This window comes from Cygnus olor, chromosome 12 (genome assembly GCF_009769625.2).
Source record: "Cygnus olor isolate bCygOlo1 chromosome 12, bCygOlo1.pri.v2, whole genome shotgun sequence".
In the NCBI taxonomy this organism is placed as follows: Eukaryota; Metazoa; Chordata; class Aves; order Anseriformes; family Anatidae; genus Cygnus; species Cygnus olor.
The window spans coordinates 388,296-405,830 of NC_049180.1; the positions used below are offsets into that span (position 1 = coordinate 388,296).

The 17,535-nt window shown below is 46.3% G+C and overlaps 1 protein-coding gene across 4 annotated transcripts in view; it reads right to left on the reverse strand.

Moving 5' to 3' along the window:
• Window positions 1-17,535, reverse strand: part of ZFHX3 (zinc finger homeobox 3) — a 533,455-nt gene that overhangs the window by 19,023 nt on the left and 496,897 nt on the right. For all 4 annotated transcript variants that reach the window (XM_040571666.1, XM_040571667.1, XM_040571669.1 and 1 more), the window contains 2 exons: window positions 8,162-8,295; window positions 7,764-7,964 (listed from right to left, as the gene is read on the reverse strand). In XM_040571666.1, coding sequence (XP_040427600.1) covers window positions 7,764-7,964; window positions 8,162-8,295 — 335 coding nt within the window. The remainder of the gene's footprint in view (window positions 1-7,763; window positions 7,965-8,161; window positions 8,296-17,535) is intronic.

Below are 17,535 nucleotides of genomic sequence, written 5' to 3' on the forward strand. Positions count from 1 at the left end.
TATTAACAAATCCATGGTGAAGCTGCAGCTGAAATACTGTAAGCCTCTGTGCAGGACATGAAACCTTCCTGATCGACACACATGTCAAATCCAAACTGACACAGACTAGACCTTGGTTTAAGTGAATGGAAGCAAAAGCAGCTCAGAAACAAAGGTTCACAAGAGTGGCTGCAGACATACAAACCGTACCAAAGAGAGATGCTGAGCTACCCTGGTTTACGTGGAGGGTAGGTGCACGAAGGTAAGCACCGAGTCCTACAGATGTCTGCAGGAAAGGCAGCTGACACTGATAAATCACAAGGAAGGAAGCTGAGCACAGCAAATTCATTCCACCTTCTACTTTAACCACGAGCATCTGACGGCTATGGGTGGTGGGTCAGAAGATGTGAAAGGTCACTGGTTCATTCACAGTAGTGGGGCTCTGAGGAGGGGGCCTGGCAGGGATGCGGAGGAGGAAAGGCATGAAGGAACTGTCCCTCTCAGCTTTGTCAGCAGGGAGAGTGCTTTCCTAGGATCTTTAGGAATTATGAAAAATAAATCATGAGAAATTAAAAAAAAACCCAACAGAGTAGAAAAAGAATAAAATTATCTAACACCTCAGCTGCACATCATTATAGAAAACTGTGGGCTTTTTATACGCATTACAGTAAGGCAGCCATCCCCACTACCAGACTCAGTACGACGGATCAGTAATTGTTTTCATACACTTTAATTAGAAAAACTCAGATGGCTATGAATAATAATGGAAAAGAGAGACTTTTGCACTTGAAAGGTTGAAGTCAATCAAGTGTGAATGACGGCAAAAAAGAAAAAAAAAAAGACACCAATTCATCAGGCCTCTGTTGTCTCGCCGCGTCTTTAATCATAATTCCTGATTGGGATTCAAGAAGGCAGTAAGCAGCGGTTCTTTGTCTGCCTTCACCTTCCGTCAATTAACTCTCCCCGAAATATAATCATCAACCTCACATGCTCCTCTGCATCTTAATCTGGGTCTCCAAACCAGTAAGTCCTGCCCTATATGTGTTTAAGTAATTACCTTTATCTACCTGCATCTCCACAGCCACAGTTCTCAACGTACTTCTACCCCTCCCTCCACAAAAAAAACCATACACACACACAAAAAAAAAAAACAACAAAAAAAACCCACCCTAAGGCTGTGGTACATTAAGTTGCTACAGACACAAAATCCCAAAAGGCAAAGAGAAAAAAGCTTTGAGAAAAGTACAGGAAACTAGAAATTCTGGATATGGATATAGGGCAACAGCAGGCAGTCCAGACAGCCATGCAGGGCTACCCCTGGGAAGCACAACCTTGAAAATAGGGCACTGGTCTTGCTTCAGCAACTGATCTAGACCCTGCTTTCATCCTGTACCCATTCAGCACCATGCAGGTTTCTCCTGAAAGTGCTGCCCCCCTCTCCCATGCCACTTCCTGGGCAGGATGACTGTGTTTCTTCATCCTCACGGTCGACCAACCAAGCAGAGAGCAGAGACAAAGAACAGAGAAAATGGGCTGCTCATCTCAAATTGTTCTGCATTTATACTGAATTCCAGACTCCCAGCTTTGAACTATTTGCCCTTTTACACTGCAGACCTGTTGGAGTATATACCTTGTATATATTTCCTTGTATCTGCAGAAAATGCCTCGCATCTTGTTGCTGCTTTTAATATAAACAAATAACAAGAGTACTGAGGCAACAGGAAGGTTTAGTAGGGCATGGTCACCTGACAGATAAACGAGGAGTGGTGCTCTAAAACACAGCATTTTGTACTTCAGATGTATTTAAATGGCATTAACTGTTCTGGTGATAGAGAGGAACGTGTTTACCTTGAGCACAGTCTGTGTTAGCTTGTGCAGTCGTTAAGTGCTCTCTACCTCCCTCTCACCTGAGCAGGCAATACCTGGGATGTAATCCTGGCATCCATCCTTGACTGCTCTAAACCTGCGTCTCTGGGCTTAAATTTCTCTTCAACACCAACTGTTTCACAATAGCAACAAGTCAGCCAATTTGAACTGTTACTAAAAAAACGATCCTACAAATGTAACTGAGACAAATGTGATTTGTCTTCTTCCTTTCCACCTGTACATACTCTTTTTGCTCTGTTTAATATTAAACTGTATTCCCTTTGCAGCTGCAGCCATGATATTCTGGCCCACAAGCCACCAGCAAAGCCTTTCAGCTTTCTCTCGCAGCCAGGTGTTCTAATCCACCTCCACGCACGGCCCCACAGCGCTCGTCCCGCACCGCCTGCTCGTACAGCCCCTATCTCGCCCAGGCTGAGCAGTGCTACTGCACGGAATGCAAATTGTCCCTTCGAACTGCATCACTCCTTGATCTTTCTGACCAAATGAAACTGAGGGACGGCAAAGGATCAGTGGTTACCCTTATCTGTTCTTTCTGACAGTCCAGTGACTGGATACAGATAAAATGATTGGGTTCTGTTTATCAGTACTTGGACAGCTGGAGTGGGTACCCCCAGGAAGGCGTGGAAGCCCTGATGTTGAGCAAGCATTTGCTCTGAGCACTGTCTCTGACAGCAGCACAGAACCGACCAAGTCCCTGTCCCATTCGCCGCACCAGGGAACCTGGCCCCCCTCCCAAAACATCTCCCTGCAGCTTGCACTGGGCTTGGGAGTGCTGGCCCGAGGACTTTGCTGCAGAGAAGTCAGTTATCTGCCTTAGAGGGTAGATAGTTATTGGAACAAGCATCTGTGCCTCCAAGAACCCCACCTTTCAGATGAAATTCAGCTCTCCTTAAGAAGATAAAGTTCCTTGGACGAAGAGATCTACCTACATGCTTGGAAACCCCAAATCGATGTCCTGTTCTTTAAATAATGAAGTCCAGTGACTTCTTACAAAACAAAACAAAACAAAAAAACAACAAGGATGGACACACCATGTCTCCTTCCTCCTGGTCTCATGAACACCTTCAGCAGATGGCATATGCTCTGACACGTACCATCAGCAGAAGACCTACCTGTCACTGGTTTTGGGAACAACCTGCAAGTTCATCCTCACAGGTGGCAACTGCCAGCAGTGACAAGCATGCCTCCTGCTATGACTGCATCTATGGTATTTTTAAGACAATGAACTGCAGAGCAGCTCAGCGGCACGGGCCTGAGGCTCAGAGCTGCATCACTCCTGCACTGGCCCCAGCAGCGTGACACAAGCATATTCTTGTCACGTCCAAAAAATTAATCTTCGGATGGCATGAATAACCAGCTCCCTTTACACACTGGATCTGCCTTCTCTTACTTTCCTCAGGACAAAGTGAGACAATATGTGGACAGTCCATGTGGTTCCTCTGTAAATGGCCCAAGAGTGCTGAAATCGTGTGGCTTTGAAACGAAAATCTCCAGAAGGGGTCTGAGGAGATACATTACTATCCCTATGTCCATGCAACCTAGGGGGAAATACACATGCGATGCAAGGTTCCCGAACCAGACAAAGGAGGTAATTTCCATTACAAAGAGAGAGAGAGGGTGCTGGAGTGAAAAGCTTCATTAGACTCAGAGAGGCAAAGCGATGGCAGTATACCAAGGTCACTTCTAATTTAGACCATCTAATTGGCAAACATGGCTCCAAATGGCTATCATCTCACAGGGCTCAGAATTAATGAAGCCCGATTATTTTCATTACCTTCATCCGAGATGGAGAATGAGACACAGAGTGAGAGGGAAAGGGGGGAGTAAGAGGGGGCGAGAAGGAGGGAGGGAGAAAAATTGAATGACAGCAGAAGGGAGAGAACAATAAGAAAAGACAATAGGAAAGAGGAAAAAATGTACAGATAGCATGAGGGAGAAGTGAGGATGGCAGGGATGGGAAAGAATTACTCTTAAAACAAGGGAGAAAAGAAGAAGATGAAAAGGCAGCTGAAAACACTGAGAAGACACCTTAAACTGAGGAAGAGAAAACTGACAACAGAAATGATGAGAGAGGAATGTGCAGAACGATAAAGGAGGCAGGGGGAGGAGGGAGCGCTCCCGCCACCGGAGGCTCTTGGGAAGCCGTCCCTTCTCCCGGTTTGAGCCCATCAGTCTTGTCAATCGACTATGCAGGCGAACTGCACTTCACCCTCATTAAGGGGCTCTCTGCTGAAGCGGCGTGGGCCCAGGACTAGCAAAGAGGCTGCTACGTGGGAAGATGGCGATCGGACCTGTTCAGAGCAGCTGAAACGCCACATAAAACAAACTTGGCCACGTTTGTTTGCCAGCCCTGTGAATCGGCAGCAGCAGGAGATGGGGAGGGACAGGCGAGAGCAGCCTGCAGCACGGTGCCAAGCAGCAGCCCCTGCCCCATGAGGGCCTTCCCTGGCCCCCCACCTCATGGGGGATCGCTGGAGCCCTACCGGGCCCTGCCCCAGTGGCAGGGCTGGCAGGAGGGCCCGCTCCCCGGTGCGGCTGCGGCTGCTCCCCGTGGGACAGCCATCGGGGCTGCTTGTTGATATGAAAAGGAAGGGGCACGAACCACACAGATATGAGATGCTGAGCATAAGCAAGCAGCCGTTTCCATGGCAACAGACATATTAGACACTGCAGGTTCCTGAAAGGCGTCTGATAAGGTATTATTAACTGGAGCCTCCTCCAAATGCCGAGTGCAAAGACACTGTGTCGAAAGAGACCTGGCTCCCATTTACTGGGCTGCAATTCACTCTCGGTGGCACCAAGACCCGATTCCCATGTAACGCTGAGACAAGAATCTAGAATACGCAAAATTAGGAACGTTTGATGCTGCCACATTCTGCAAAAGCCATACCGATCTCACCAAATATTTGTCATGTAATACAAAAAAGAGCCATCTTCTTGCCCCATGCACAACTTGATCTGAGGCAGGAGAGGCAGTCTTCCTAACCAGACATAACTCTGTGTATCAAAGCAAACAGCTACCCAGGGCCAAGGGCAGTGGCAAGATGGAATAAAAAAGGAACAAGCGAGATGGTGAGCTCCACGGATAAGCCAGTCTTCACATTTCTCAACAGAAGTCCTGCATGCTGCAGCAGATGAGGGAGGTCCCACTCCAGCACAGAAGATGCAATGACCTAAGAAAACTGTCCTGCATACTACAGCAGTTGCTTTGGTCATGTCCTCTGGGAGGTGCCCCTAAGCTCCTGAACAAGTGACTTCCATCAGTCTCTCTGTACCCTGGAGGACATACATCTGTGTAGGTGAAGCGGTTGCACTAATTCAACCACATCAGTTTCTAGACTGTGAGCTCTGCAGACAGCCTGACTCAAACGAACCATCTGCTTACCAGTACAGTGCATACCCTTAAGCAAACTGGTTACGCTTGCTGGCATAGGAAAGGGGATCAGCTTCTTTTTACTGCTTTTATAAGGTCAAAATGTCTTCCATCAATTTAGTAAGAAGCTAACAAGATTTGATCAAATTCTCAGAAGCTACTTGCACATTTAAGCACCATCAGTTAAAACAGAGGTAGGTCTCAGAGACCTGGGTCTTTGTGACAGGAGAGTTACTTAACCTAGATGCATGCAGTGGTCCAGCAGAGCAGAGCTTCACCCTCACTCGAGCCTGTGAGTATGGCCAGCTTTTAAGTGTTAGTGTACTGCTGTAGCTCTTTTCTCCTAAAATCTCTTTATATTTTATTATTCAGAGAATGATGGGATCTGTCAACTTGGCTGGATTTTTATGTGTTTTCAGCTGTAGTGCCTACTTGGGTACACAAAGCTCTTCCTGGCAGTTGCAAGTGCTTGGTCAAACAGTGGCCACTGTGAACCTTCGGCATGCATCTTCGGCTGCATCTTCGGCTCCTGCAGAGCACGACAGGCCAAAGAGAAAGGGCAGAAAAATGAAAGGACAGGTAACTCATAAAGCAAAGAGGGAAGATGAAAAGCACAAAGGTGTTTAAGAAGGAGACGCAAGAAGACTGGAAGGGTGATAGAAAGAGAAGAGCAAAGAATGGTAACAGAAAAGCTGGGTAACACTGCATGTGCTTGCTCAGATGATGCTACAGAAGGGGAGCTGACAAAATAAAATGTGTAGTATGACAAACATATTATTGTCCTCCATGATCAGGAATCAGCAAAGAAGGGAAAAACAGGCAGAAATGGGGTTCAGGAAAAAATAATCACAAAGAGGAAGAACTGTCAGGAATTAAAATAAACACTTATACTTGGCAACAAGTTCTTAAATGCAGACACAATCTTGCCTTGAAGATTATAACAAAAAAAAAAAGTGTAGAAATCTGACAATACATCTGATTTGTGAATTTAGAAGGGTTTTTGAAAATGTGCCTTATTAATTCTACCTGTATCTTAAACTGACACTAACAAATGGAAAGGCACACTCATGTGAAACCCATGAAAAAGGAATTCATGAAAGAGACATTTTGGGACTCAAAATATTATTTACTGGAGCAAGCGCATCAATGCTGGAGAATGTGGTAAGCCTTTTATGAGCATGTCTGTGTTGTGATGGTATGTACAAGTCCCACAGAAGAGGTTTGGCAGTTATGCATGCTACCCCATGTGTGCATCAGTACCAGAGAGAGATCCTCAGTCAACAGTGCTGGGGTAAAACAAGCCAGAGCACAAAAACAGTTCTCAAAAATGGCAACTTGAACACTGCGCTGCAGATTTACTACTTTTCACCAAGTACTAGCTCTTAAGCCAAATTTTGGTCTCTCAGAGACAGCACTGAAGAAGGATTCCCATGCTAGATGCTAAAATAATGACACAGGGCAACAAAAGCTTCATGCAAACATATTAGTGCTGAATCGCAATCTGTTGTCTGAAGTTTCTGCTCCGTGTCAGAAGCTGCACTAGCAATAACAATCACAACCCCGCCCAGGCACAATGTTGTTTGACAAACTTCTAGAGGTGGAGTTGTTACAAATTTTGAGATCTATATGAAGACAGTTGACTTTATTCAGTGAACTTTCACTCCACACTTCGGTGGCCTAACTTCCTACTTCAGAGAATTTTAACTGCGTATTCTTAAATTTTAATTTAAAACCAGGTATTTCAAAACATTTTAAAGATGGCACTTGAAACAATAGCTGTAATATTCAACAATACCCCAAGGTTTCACCTTCCTTGGGTCAGCATTGATGCATCCCTTGCTTGTTACCCTGAAAAAAGTGAATTGTTACAGAACAAAAGCACTGCCATTTTGGATGGAGTGATTCCTCACTGAAATAACAGATTCAGTCTATCTCATGTGACTGTAACAATGATCCTCATTAAGTGAACAAAGTGCAAGAACATGGGCTGCACAACAGGACTATCTCCCCTGCACAATGTGAAAGTGCCAAGGGAAGCTACTCTATTGGTTCTTAAATTCATATTTTAAGCAGAAACCTGATACCTAATTTCCTGTAATGTTACCTTAATCACCCTGGCTGTCCTCAGCAGTGCTAATCAACATATGAGCACGTTCTTTCTCTGCAACTGGACCAGCACAGCACATCAGCTGCTGCATCTCCCAGAAGCTTCTGTGCAAAATGCAATCCCATGCAACGATCTCAGTAGCTAAAGGAAATCATGTTTATTTCAATCTCTTCACAAGGAAATTACTCAACACTCCATTATTGCCAGTTTCCACAGTGCTCAAGCACACACAAGCTAAACTCTGGAGATGAAACATGCAGGGATGGGAAAAAAAATAAATGACAGAGTACAGACAGATGAGGGAGCTGCCCACAGTGTCCCACTACAGCGAACTTAGCCTGTGCAGGTCAGGCCATGCCTTCACTCCTCATATTTCCTAGGAAGGCAGCAGACATGCTTCACTACGCAGCAACTTACTGTCATGATGAGCTTCTCAACGCAGTCAGGGGACACACTGTGCAGATGAGTGAGGTGCAGCTGCAGATGGATCTTGTTGTTCAGCATGTCCTGGCAGAGCGGGCAGCGGAGCATGGGCTGCACTGAGTGCTGGGTCATGGCGTGCACCCGCAGCCGATTCACATCGGTGTTACTGTACTTGCAGTATGGACACTGGTACATCTGCAGAACAAGACAAAGGCATTGTGCAATTGTTACGGCGGCTGCTTTCCTCCTTCCACTAGACTTCAAGAATTTGATGCCTTCTCCTACAGCCAGTTACCACCTTTCACCCTCCTTCTTTTATTATTTGCTTTTGGCACATACAAAACAAATTGCCTACTTGTAGATGCACAAAAAGCTGTGTTCTTGTTTCTTACCTGCTCTGATTTGGTCTCCTCTGAAGTTTTTGACCATTTAAAGGAGAGAGGTGACTCAGAGCTGCTGGGAAATGATATTCGTTTAGAGGATGCTGGAGGCTCTGTCAGCTCCTTCTCTGCCTGGCTGGCTGATGCTGCAACAAGAAGAGATTTACATCAGGACATTCCCAAAGAGGCTTAAGTTGGATGAAGACAGTATTTCCACTTACACTGCTTCTGTTTCTTGAAACACATGCCACAGAGCTGGGGGAAGATGGGTATGTGGACTAACTTACATCCTACAAAGCATGCCTGGACAAAAAAGTTCCATCTTATCTTCCGTAGAAAGGGAACTGTGTCATTTACAGCTAGAAGCAGAGAAATCACAGCTACTTACGCGGATTGCTTACAACCTGTTAGGCACAGAAGGGACTTTTCCCGTGTTTACATCTGACACACAAACGCTCAACCAGATGTGAAGGCCAATGTGTCATCTCCATGAACAGCTGGACAGATGAGACAAAGCAAAATTCACGCTCCTAGCTCTGAACACCTGAAGTTTTGCATATAAACAGTCTGGAAAGTGTTTGCTGTGGCTGTCGACACAATGGACTTGCAGTCCATGGTGGACATGGTGGCATGTTGTCCCAGAAGGACAGCACTGGCTAGCTCAGCCCATGCATTCTGGGAACAGCACTCGTCTGAAGGTACTTCCTAGCAAGCGGTCCCACCGAAGTCCCAGCGGCAGATCACCAGCAGGACCCAGCCTACAGGCAGGGCGGGCACAGGATCCGGACAATCACACGCTGCAACCAGCTGAGGAAAGGCAATTGGATTTGAGCAAAACAAAAAGAGGCAAAGGAGCCCAGAAGTCAACAGAAAAACACTTTGCAAGTTGAGGCACTCTGAGAACATACATCCCTGACCTTTACCCCTCCCCCGAACCCTGGCAGCCTGGAATACATAAATTTGTGGGACATCTATTATTTAAAAACTGTAAGGACAAGTATATTATACACAGCCCCCGTCTCCTCCTCCCTGAACACACATTCATAACAGTACTTTAATCTGTCTCGAATCGACTTCAAACCCATTTCGCCCTTAATGGGAGTTATTCATTTTCACTTGAAAGGTAATATATGACAGCTGGATATTTAATATGATGGATTGGCTGCCGATTAACAAGGCACTGTAGCATTCTTAGACCAGTCCCCCCATACTTTTCTCCCTTTCTCTTATTCTCTTTGTGAACTCACTGGTATCTGCACCTTGTTTCAGAAGATGCAGCCTGAGTAAAATCCTGTTAAACTGTTTCCTTCCCAAAGATCCTTTCATTTTCTGACATGAGATGTATTTCAGAAGGTACCACATCACAGTAAGAAATACACATTCACATTTCTAACCTCCTCTCCTGCCAGACCTCACCTCTAAGCGTTCAGTCAAATAGAAGCAAACTAACTTCCAGGAAACAAAAGACAGGTACTGCACATAGATAACAACATTGTTAGAGGGAGGCAGGGAGAGGAGGAGCTCTAGTACTACTAAATTTCTCCTAGAAGACTTGGCCATGCCAAAGCCTGCTTAGCAGTGATTTCCTTCCCTGGAGTTCTGTGGTGCTGCATGCTTGGTATTTCATCTCTGGCTTGTTACACAGCCACCATGCAGATGCAAAATCTGGGCAATGTCTGAAACCAAAAGCACAGGACCCCACTGTGCTGCGAATTCTGTTATGAAGTCCAAACCTTGGGTTTCTTTGTGTAAAACAAGTCTGTGATGCCAGGACTTACGGATGCTGTAATGTAGATCCTGCTCTGCTCTCTGTGCAGAATGATAGGCTTTTATTCAGGTCAAATCTGCTGGCTAAACCTGAAACCTTCCATGGGGCTGAGAACTGGAAAGTCACTGAAAATGTCTACAGGACTAAAACTGGCCTTCTTTGCTTCCTACTAATAAAAATATCCTTGGAGTATGAAAAATACAGCACCGCCCCAGACCCGTTAAGGAAGGCAGAGGCCACTGCCACAAGCCAGCACCGTGGCTGGCGGTGGACCACCCTGCTTTATATGCCCTGCCCGAGCTCTGCATGACGTGAGCGGCCCCAGCAAGGCGGTCAGCTGCTGCTGCTGCTGCTGCTGACCTCGTCCGCTCCTCGGGGGGACCTCGGACACCGAAGCACCAGCCCCCACCAGGCAGCTGGGCATTGGGAACGGCATCCGGACACCCTGGGCCTGCCGACACGCAGCCATGGGAGCTCTGCTCCTGCCCCACATCAGGCTGGTATTAGAGCACTTGCAAATCCTATGTGATATGGGCATGTCTCTATGGGCTTTTTATACGTCAAATGCCACTTCAAACCCTTGGGTGTCAACTGCTCTGCAGCAGTATCAATGAGTGCTGCAGTGAGCCATGCTAGCACCAACAGTTCTGCAAAAAGGGCAGGGGACGCAAGGGAGGACAGGAGAAATCTCTGGTAATGTATATGGGTAACCTTGCCAAATACAGGATGAAAACACTCCCAGTTTTGGAAACGGAGCGAGAACCACTAGAAAACTACAAAACTGCATTAAAAAAAATCTGACCTCCTATGGCTCAAGCTTTGGCAACTTACAAAACCTCTGGTGGCCAAATCAGTGCTAGGACCTGTGTTGTGCACAGCAAGGTACAAGGAGCTCAGGGAGCCCCCTTGTCCTTATTGTGTGCCACCAGCTTCATTGTGCACCACTTCTAGCAACTCACTAATGTGATGTTTTCAGGTGCAGTCACTAAATTTAGTAACCCAACTGCAGACAATTACCCTGTAGTTGCTGAACACTACCTATAACCTCTGAAATCGTGACTGTATTTTCCTATTTCCTTCCTGCTGGGAAACAGCCTGCTTAGAATTAGGGAAAAGTAAAAGGCAGTTAAAATTTACTTTTATTTTCTGTCTCCAAAGTGCCCACTTTTACTAAGTGCACTTCATCCATTCCATAACTTTAATCCTTCAAAATCAGAATTATAAATGATTGTCCAGCCCCCAGAAAAACTGTTTTGTTGCAGTGTTCTGAAAAACACATACTGAATATTCCTTCTAAGTATTATTTTTTGAGTTGACAGCTCAAATGGGAATTTTATCTCTGAGACCAAAGTTTACTGTTGATAAACAGCCAAATACACTAAGTGACACATTCAGTCCACATCACAGATCAGAGGAATTAAGAACTCTCTTCTATCTGGAGAAATGAGGACACGCTGCTCCCATCCGCTCTGCATACGCTCTGCGGCTGCCTGCCAGCTCTCCGGCAACTGTGTGGGGCCTTTGCACCCCTGCCTGCAGTGGACTGGATGGACCAAATGTCCCAGACTGAGGATGTCAAAAAGGCTTTGCCTCCAGCCGCAGCTCAGCACTGGAGAAGGTGGAGCATGGTGTCTGTGCCCTAATTGTGTGAGATGAGGCTTAAAGGTAAAGGCCTTGCAGAAAAGAAGGAATTTGGGCTTAAAAGTATGATGTGTGACAATTTACCAACTACTACTTTTATTATTTTGACTCTTTGAGTGGATTTAGTGCAGATTGGCTGACCTCAGAAGAAAATCTGCATTTCTCAACAAATGTACGTGAAAGCCAGGTGCAACAGGACAGCGCTGCTGCAAGCACGCTGCCCTACCGGGGCACTTCACAGAGCCTACTCTTCCCATGCTTCCTTGGGAACTTCTGCTTTTCAGCAGAGGAAGAGAAAACCTCCCAGGTGTTATTTCAGAGGTGAAACGGGAAGGTCCAGAGGTAAAAATGTAAGTGTCCCAAAAAGCTGACTACTCTTGATCCTGGTGGACAGGGAGTCACCACCCCCAACACCCAGCCATCAGATTCTTTCAGCTAAAGTACCACTGACAGCCCCTTCATCTAAACTTCCATCTCCCAACCCAGCAACATAATGGAGAAGCCAATTAAATGATTATTAATTCATGCTGCTTTCCGTAAGCCAGAGGTTCTCATCTCCCTGCATTCCGTAAACCAGCTTGCCACTTGCCCTAGAAATTTACAGTGGGGTTTCTGCTATCTCCATTGATTTAAAAAGCAACACCCTCCCCCACATCCAGCCTACTGAAAAAACTCTCTTCCTACCAAGTTCAGCAGCCAGTCTGGGAAAAAGTTTTCAACTGGACTGGGGAACTATGTTTTCACTGACCGACGGAAAATAAAATTCCATATTTGGTGGTGCCTCCCTCCCCAGAGCTCTCCCTGACGTTTTCTTGGAGCTCCTACTCAGCATCACGAGTCTCTGGACCAGACAGACCTGCCTCCCGTGTCTGGACACCCCCGTGGCTGGAAATGCCACAGTGACAAGCGTCGCCACGGCACAGGCCTCGCAGAGGAGCATCCTTAAAACGGCTCTTGCTTTCCTCTGGAAACTCTGAGAACAGAGAGGATTATTTTATCTGTTCAATGCTCACATAGCCTTCACCTTCTTATCTGTGTAGAACAAGCGATGGGCAAGGCCAGGCCCTGTGGTCCAGACCTATCTCCACAGCATGACAAGCGGCAGCTCAGGAGCCTGGAGTAAAGCTGCACCACGTTTCAGGCTCAGCCCTTCCGTCAGACAGCTGCTATCCAGCAGAAACACAACTGGCATTAATATGGCAAGAATAAATATGAGAAAGTAACTCCACCGAGAGACTCCAGTGACACAAAAGCTGTGAGAGCACAGCTCAGGCTTCCCAGAAACAGCATTTTGGTGTATAACACTGCTACAGTGCTGCCTGTTTGTTACTTCTTGTGTTAATAATACATGGTTGAATGTTTCTTTCTGAAACGCTGTCTGTTTACATTCTTTATTCCCTGAAGGTACCATTCGTTCTAATAAGATGTTGTAGCCATACTAACAGGACTCTATATTGCCTGTTGCTCTACAGTATTTTTTCAAATCTGTGTTTGATAAATAACGTGATTGTATGATAGACAGAAGTAAATACACAGAGATTTGCAAGCACACTTTTGTACCCAGACCTTTATTGTTGCCTTTCAGAAGTATGGCCCTGAAAATGGCCAAATAATTTGTTTTTCTAATGCTGTGTCATACCTTGCAGCCTGCAGTAAGCTTGAACAACTGAATTATTATAAAATATTCATATGACAGTACCCAGGAGGCCAAGCCAACACAGAACTCCTCAGTACGAACATGGAGCGCCCAGAAAATGTTGTGGTGCAGGGTGCCAAGCAGCACAAGCACACATGGACGGGCACGTGGAGACAACACCTTGTCTGCCATCACGACCACCACAGACCTTCCCTGCTGCCCTGCAGATCAGCAGTGAAGCTCTTGCTCATCTCCCATTGGCATCACACCTGGAGGCTCCTGAAGGACCTGCTCTGTATGCTGCTCTATGACGTGCTAGGTTGTGAGCAAAGAACAAAGGCGATGGAGGAGAGAAAGTGGTCTGCACCAGCTGCGTGACAGATAGTGGAGCAACGACACAAACAGCCAAGTTATGGATCAGTCCCAAAGGTTACAGGGAACCTGACTTTGATCCAGGGAGTGGGAGAGTCCGTGAGCAACGCAACCACTAGCATCACTGCCATGCCAGTCCCTTGGGACAGGACTCAGGTGCCCACAGACACGCACATGGTAATGACCAGAGCAGTGGCTGACTTGGACACACCAGCAGCAAAATGCTCCAGCAAATGTGCCAGAAAGAAAAGACCTGGCCCAGAGCTCTGCAGGACTGACAGCTCCCTCTGCCATCCTGAGTTTCACAGACACTTGCACGGGGCAGGAGAAAAGACACAGGTCGTAGGAAATCACCCTACCTCATGCACAGCAAGACCCCATGTTTGCAAAGTGGTACCCTAAAACACTGAACCTTTTCTTCCAGGAATGATGTCGAAGACTACAGGCTTAGAACTGTGGGAAATCATGTTTGTTTGTTTGTTTTAAATTACAAAGGAAACAAGAGATAATCTTTTATATTTACTGATTTTTATGGTTCTTGAACCAGCTATCAATCTGTGTGAATATTACTGTCCACTTCAATTGAATAAATATTCCAACTAACCTACCATGTGAGTCCGTATCAACTAATTTAATAGAATCAATGTGTTGAGCTTGGGAGATGGTACAAACAACAGTAATTTTACTAACTCCTTAAAAGCAGGAAGGAAGGGATGAACAGCACTGTCAGGCAGCACAGTTACTGCGGTGAGCAGGAACTACCAGTGAGGAAAGAGTGTGAACAGAGTGGAGGCTCCAGTGATGCTGGCACAGACTCCACTTGCTGAAGAACATACACCAAAAGTATACGAAAACAGCAAAGCAAAGTGGGAAGGAGAAAGAGGAGGCACAGACAGTGCATCCTCCGAGCCCTGTTTATGGCAGTGCTTCGAAAGGCCCCTCTACGACACAGCAGCTTCGGAAAACAGCAGAACCATTCATCCATCAGCACAGCTGAGATGGCCCCTTAGTGCTCCCTCATCTGTGCTCAGATCCAAGAAAGTGTGGGCTGTAGCATGAGCAGGTTTTACTACGTCCTGTCACTGCTGGGAAAGGAGCAACCATGCTTTGCAGTGGTAAACACATGTGGATGTGCTTTCAGGATTAACAACTGGCAAAGGCAGCTGTGAGCCTGCAGGGGACCTGCAAGCAAAGGGGGCCAGCTCACTTTTAGGGTCAAGATGCACCATTTGTCCCAGCTAGAAGCCACTCTCTGTTCCACTAGTACCAGATTGGTAATTTTGCTGCTTGTTATTTTTTAAGTAGCCATACTTTGCTAGTATAAACACAAAGAGAAAGTTCAAAAGAGGCACAAAAATGATAACGCTGATTGAGAGGTAGAATGAAAGATGCCAAGCGGGTGGCAAAGCACAGCAGCTCCTGGCACGGCCATCCCCTGGAGCAAGGTGTGAACGCTGCGTGGTGGAGCAAGACCGGGGCACGGCCAGGGCGGAGGCACATGAGGCAGCCGAGCCTTAGTGGCTCCTGCCAGGGCCAAGCACCTGGCTCACCCCTTTCCTCCTCCCCTGGGTGTTACTGCACAAACTCCACTACCTGTGGCTCAGCTCACCCGGAGCTCAGAGGCACGTGGCCGGGGCGTGCAGTGACAGTGAGGTGGGTGCCCCTGCACGCACCGTGCTGTGCCATGCCATGCCTTCTTGTGCTGTGCTGTGCTGTACTGTGCCACGCTGTGCCCTCCTGTGCCATGCCCTGCTGTGCTGTGCTATGCCAGGATGGCACAACGGACGCGCGGGGGCTGAGGCTGGCCCCAGCCACCAGGCCTTGCAGAGCACCCCCATGCCTGGCCCCGCGGCAGGGCCGGATGTGCCTTCAGGGTGCTCCTGTCTCTGATGTGGGCCATTGACCTGCCAGAAACATGGGGCACTGCTGGTGCCGCACAGCAGAGCCACCACCGAGCCATCACCTTGCCTCTGCTTCCATAAAAAGATTAGAAAAACAGCATCTGCTGGCACTGCTAGAGCCGAGGGCTGCCCAGGTCTGAACCCTACCCACGTGCCTTGGGGACAGTTTCCAAACGTGCCCTGACACTAAGACACCAGGCCTGGACACTTTTCCTCAGTTTGAGCTAGCACCCAGGAGCCATTTGTGCTTTGTAAATCCTCAGGAAAAATCACAATTACTTTGAGTCTCCCCATCCCCATTTTAGGCTTCCTGTACACACAAACCAGGGTAGAGAGATACTCCATCACGTCCCCCTGCTCCGTCCCCCCGGCTCTCTTCCTTTTCTTTGCTCTGGTCCTACTGAACATTCCAGCCATTAAGTGCTCAAAAAAAGCCATATATTAAAAAAAAAGAAAAACAACCCCCCCCCCCCAAAGAGTATGGGGGGAGGGGCAGTAATACATTTCCGTCAGGATGTGCCTGACCTGTTTTTTTCAATTTCAGTAATTAGAAAGGCAGTGGGCCTGTAGGAATTATTCATAAACTGCAGGAGCTGTGCAGTATACATTTATGTTAAACATGTCAAATCCGATTGAAATCATGCCTGCCAGCACCATACTCCATAAACACACTTTTCTGCAACAATTTCCCAGCTCTCGGCAGCCCATTAATACCTCCTTTAATAGCAATCTACCACGGATTCGAATCAGGGATGCTCCATTGCACTAATTGCTCTGTGTTAGGTGAGCATCATGGATTAAAAAAAAAAATCATTAAAAAAAATAAAAGCCCTTCAGGCTAGTCCTCCAGAAATATTTCATTTCAATCCATATTTTAAGTAGAGTTTGTTTCTTGTTTATTTGAGGAAAAAAAATCTGATATTCTACATCTATACAAATGAGAGTGCATTAAGAAAGTCTCTTTCATAGCTGGGTCACTGCGGATTGAAGTGCTTCTCGCTAGTTAAAAACACATATAAGCCTCACCCTAAATCTTAAAAGTCTCACACTCATCTACACTGGTCTGATTCAGGCTTCAGCTGGAAACCGATGCACTGAATACTAATCATTTACATTTTGATTTTAAAATGGAGTCAGGAATAGCCACGATTTCTTTCATCTTTGCTGGCTTGCTTGCAATAAATTGCATGTTAGTCATGATGAGATAATTTTGAAAGCTCAGACACTACAAAGAGCATCCCTCAGCTCCAGCACTGAGGTGGGCAGGTTCCTTGAGCAGAAGGAGGAAAGCAGCCTGAGGAGCGAGGGGGCTGCACTGCACTGTGCTAAGAAACTGCTTAATCCCACTACTGGAGAGAGAGAAAAGAGAGAGCAAACAGGTCTGTCCAGAAACAGGAACCATAAGCCATTTTTTCTATATGGAGTACTTCAGGAGGCACATAACAGTTTTAGTTTCCATGAAGCACTGCTGCTGCCTGTTACAAGTTCAAGGGAACACAGGCAGCATGTGCACTCCTGAAATCAATCTGCACTGCACTTTGGCCAACTCTTTCAGGAGCTACGGAGATGTATGTGAGAATCTAGTAAAAAGAATTCGTATCTGAGATGGCATTTTCCTCATGTACAATTTAATGGAAAATATTACCTAAAAATGTTTTTGCTTAAGAATATTCTGTTCTAAAATAAGTACAAAAATGAACTGATGAATTTATTTTGCAGCTGAAACATTTTGGCAAATTTACAATGAAAGCAGAGGTTTTTCCTTTCAGTGCAAACACCACTACCAGTAGAGCCTGCCACATACATATGTATGTACTGTAAAGCAGTCAAACAAACCTGACTCATCACTCGCTCATCTGTGCCAAAGGAGCTTGGGCAGACATACAAACCATTTTGTTAGATCTCACTAAAAAAGTGGAAAAATGATCATGCTGTCCGCAGTTAAGAAACTGAGGCACAAAAGGTGAGTAAATTGCTAAGGAACGTAATGATCAAATTGCTGCACAATGAACACAAAACAGGTCTATCAACCTCCACTCCAACACACTATTTATTGGCTTTGAGCCTG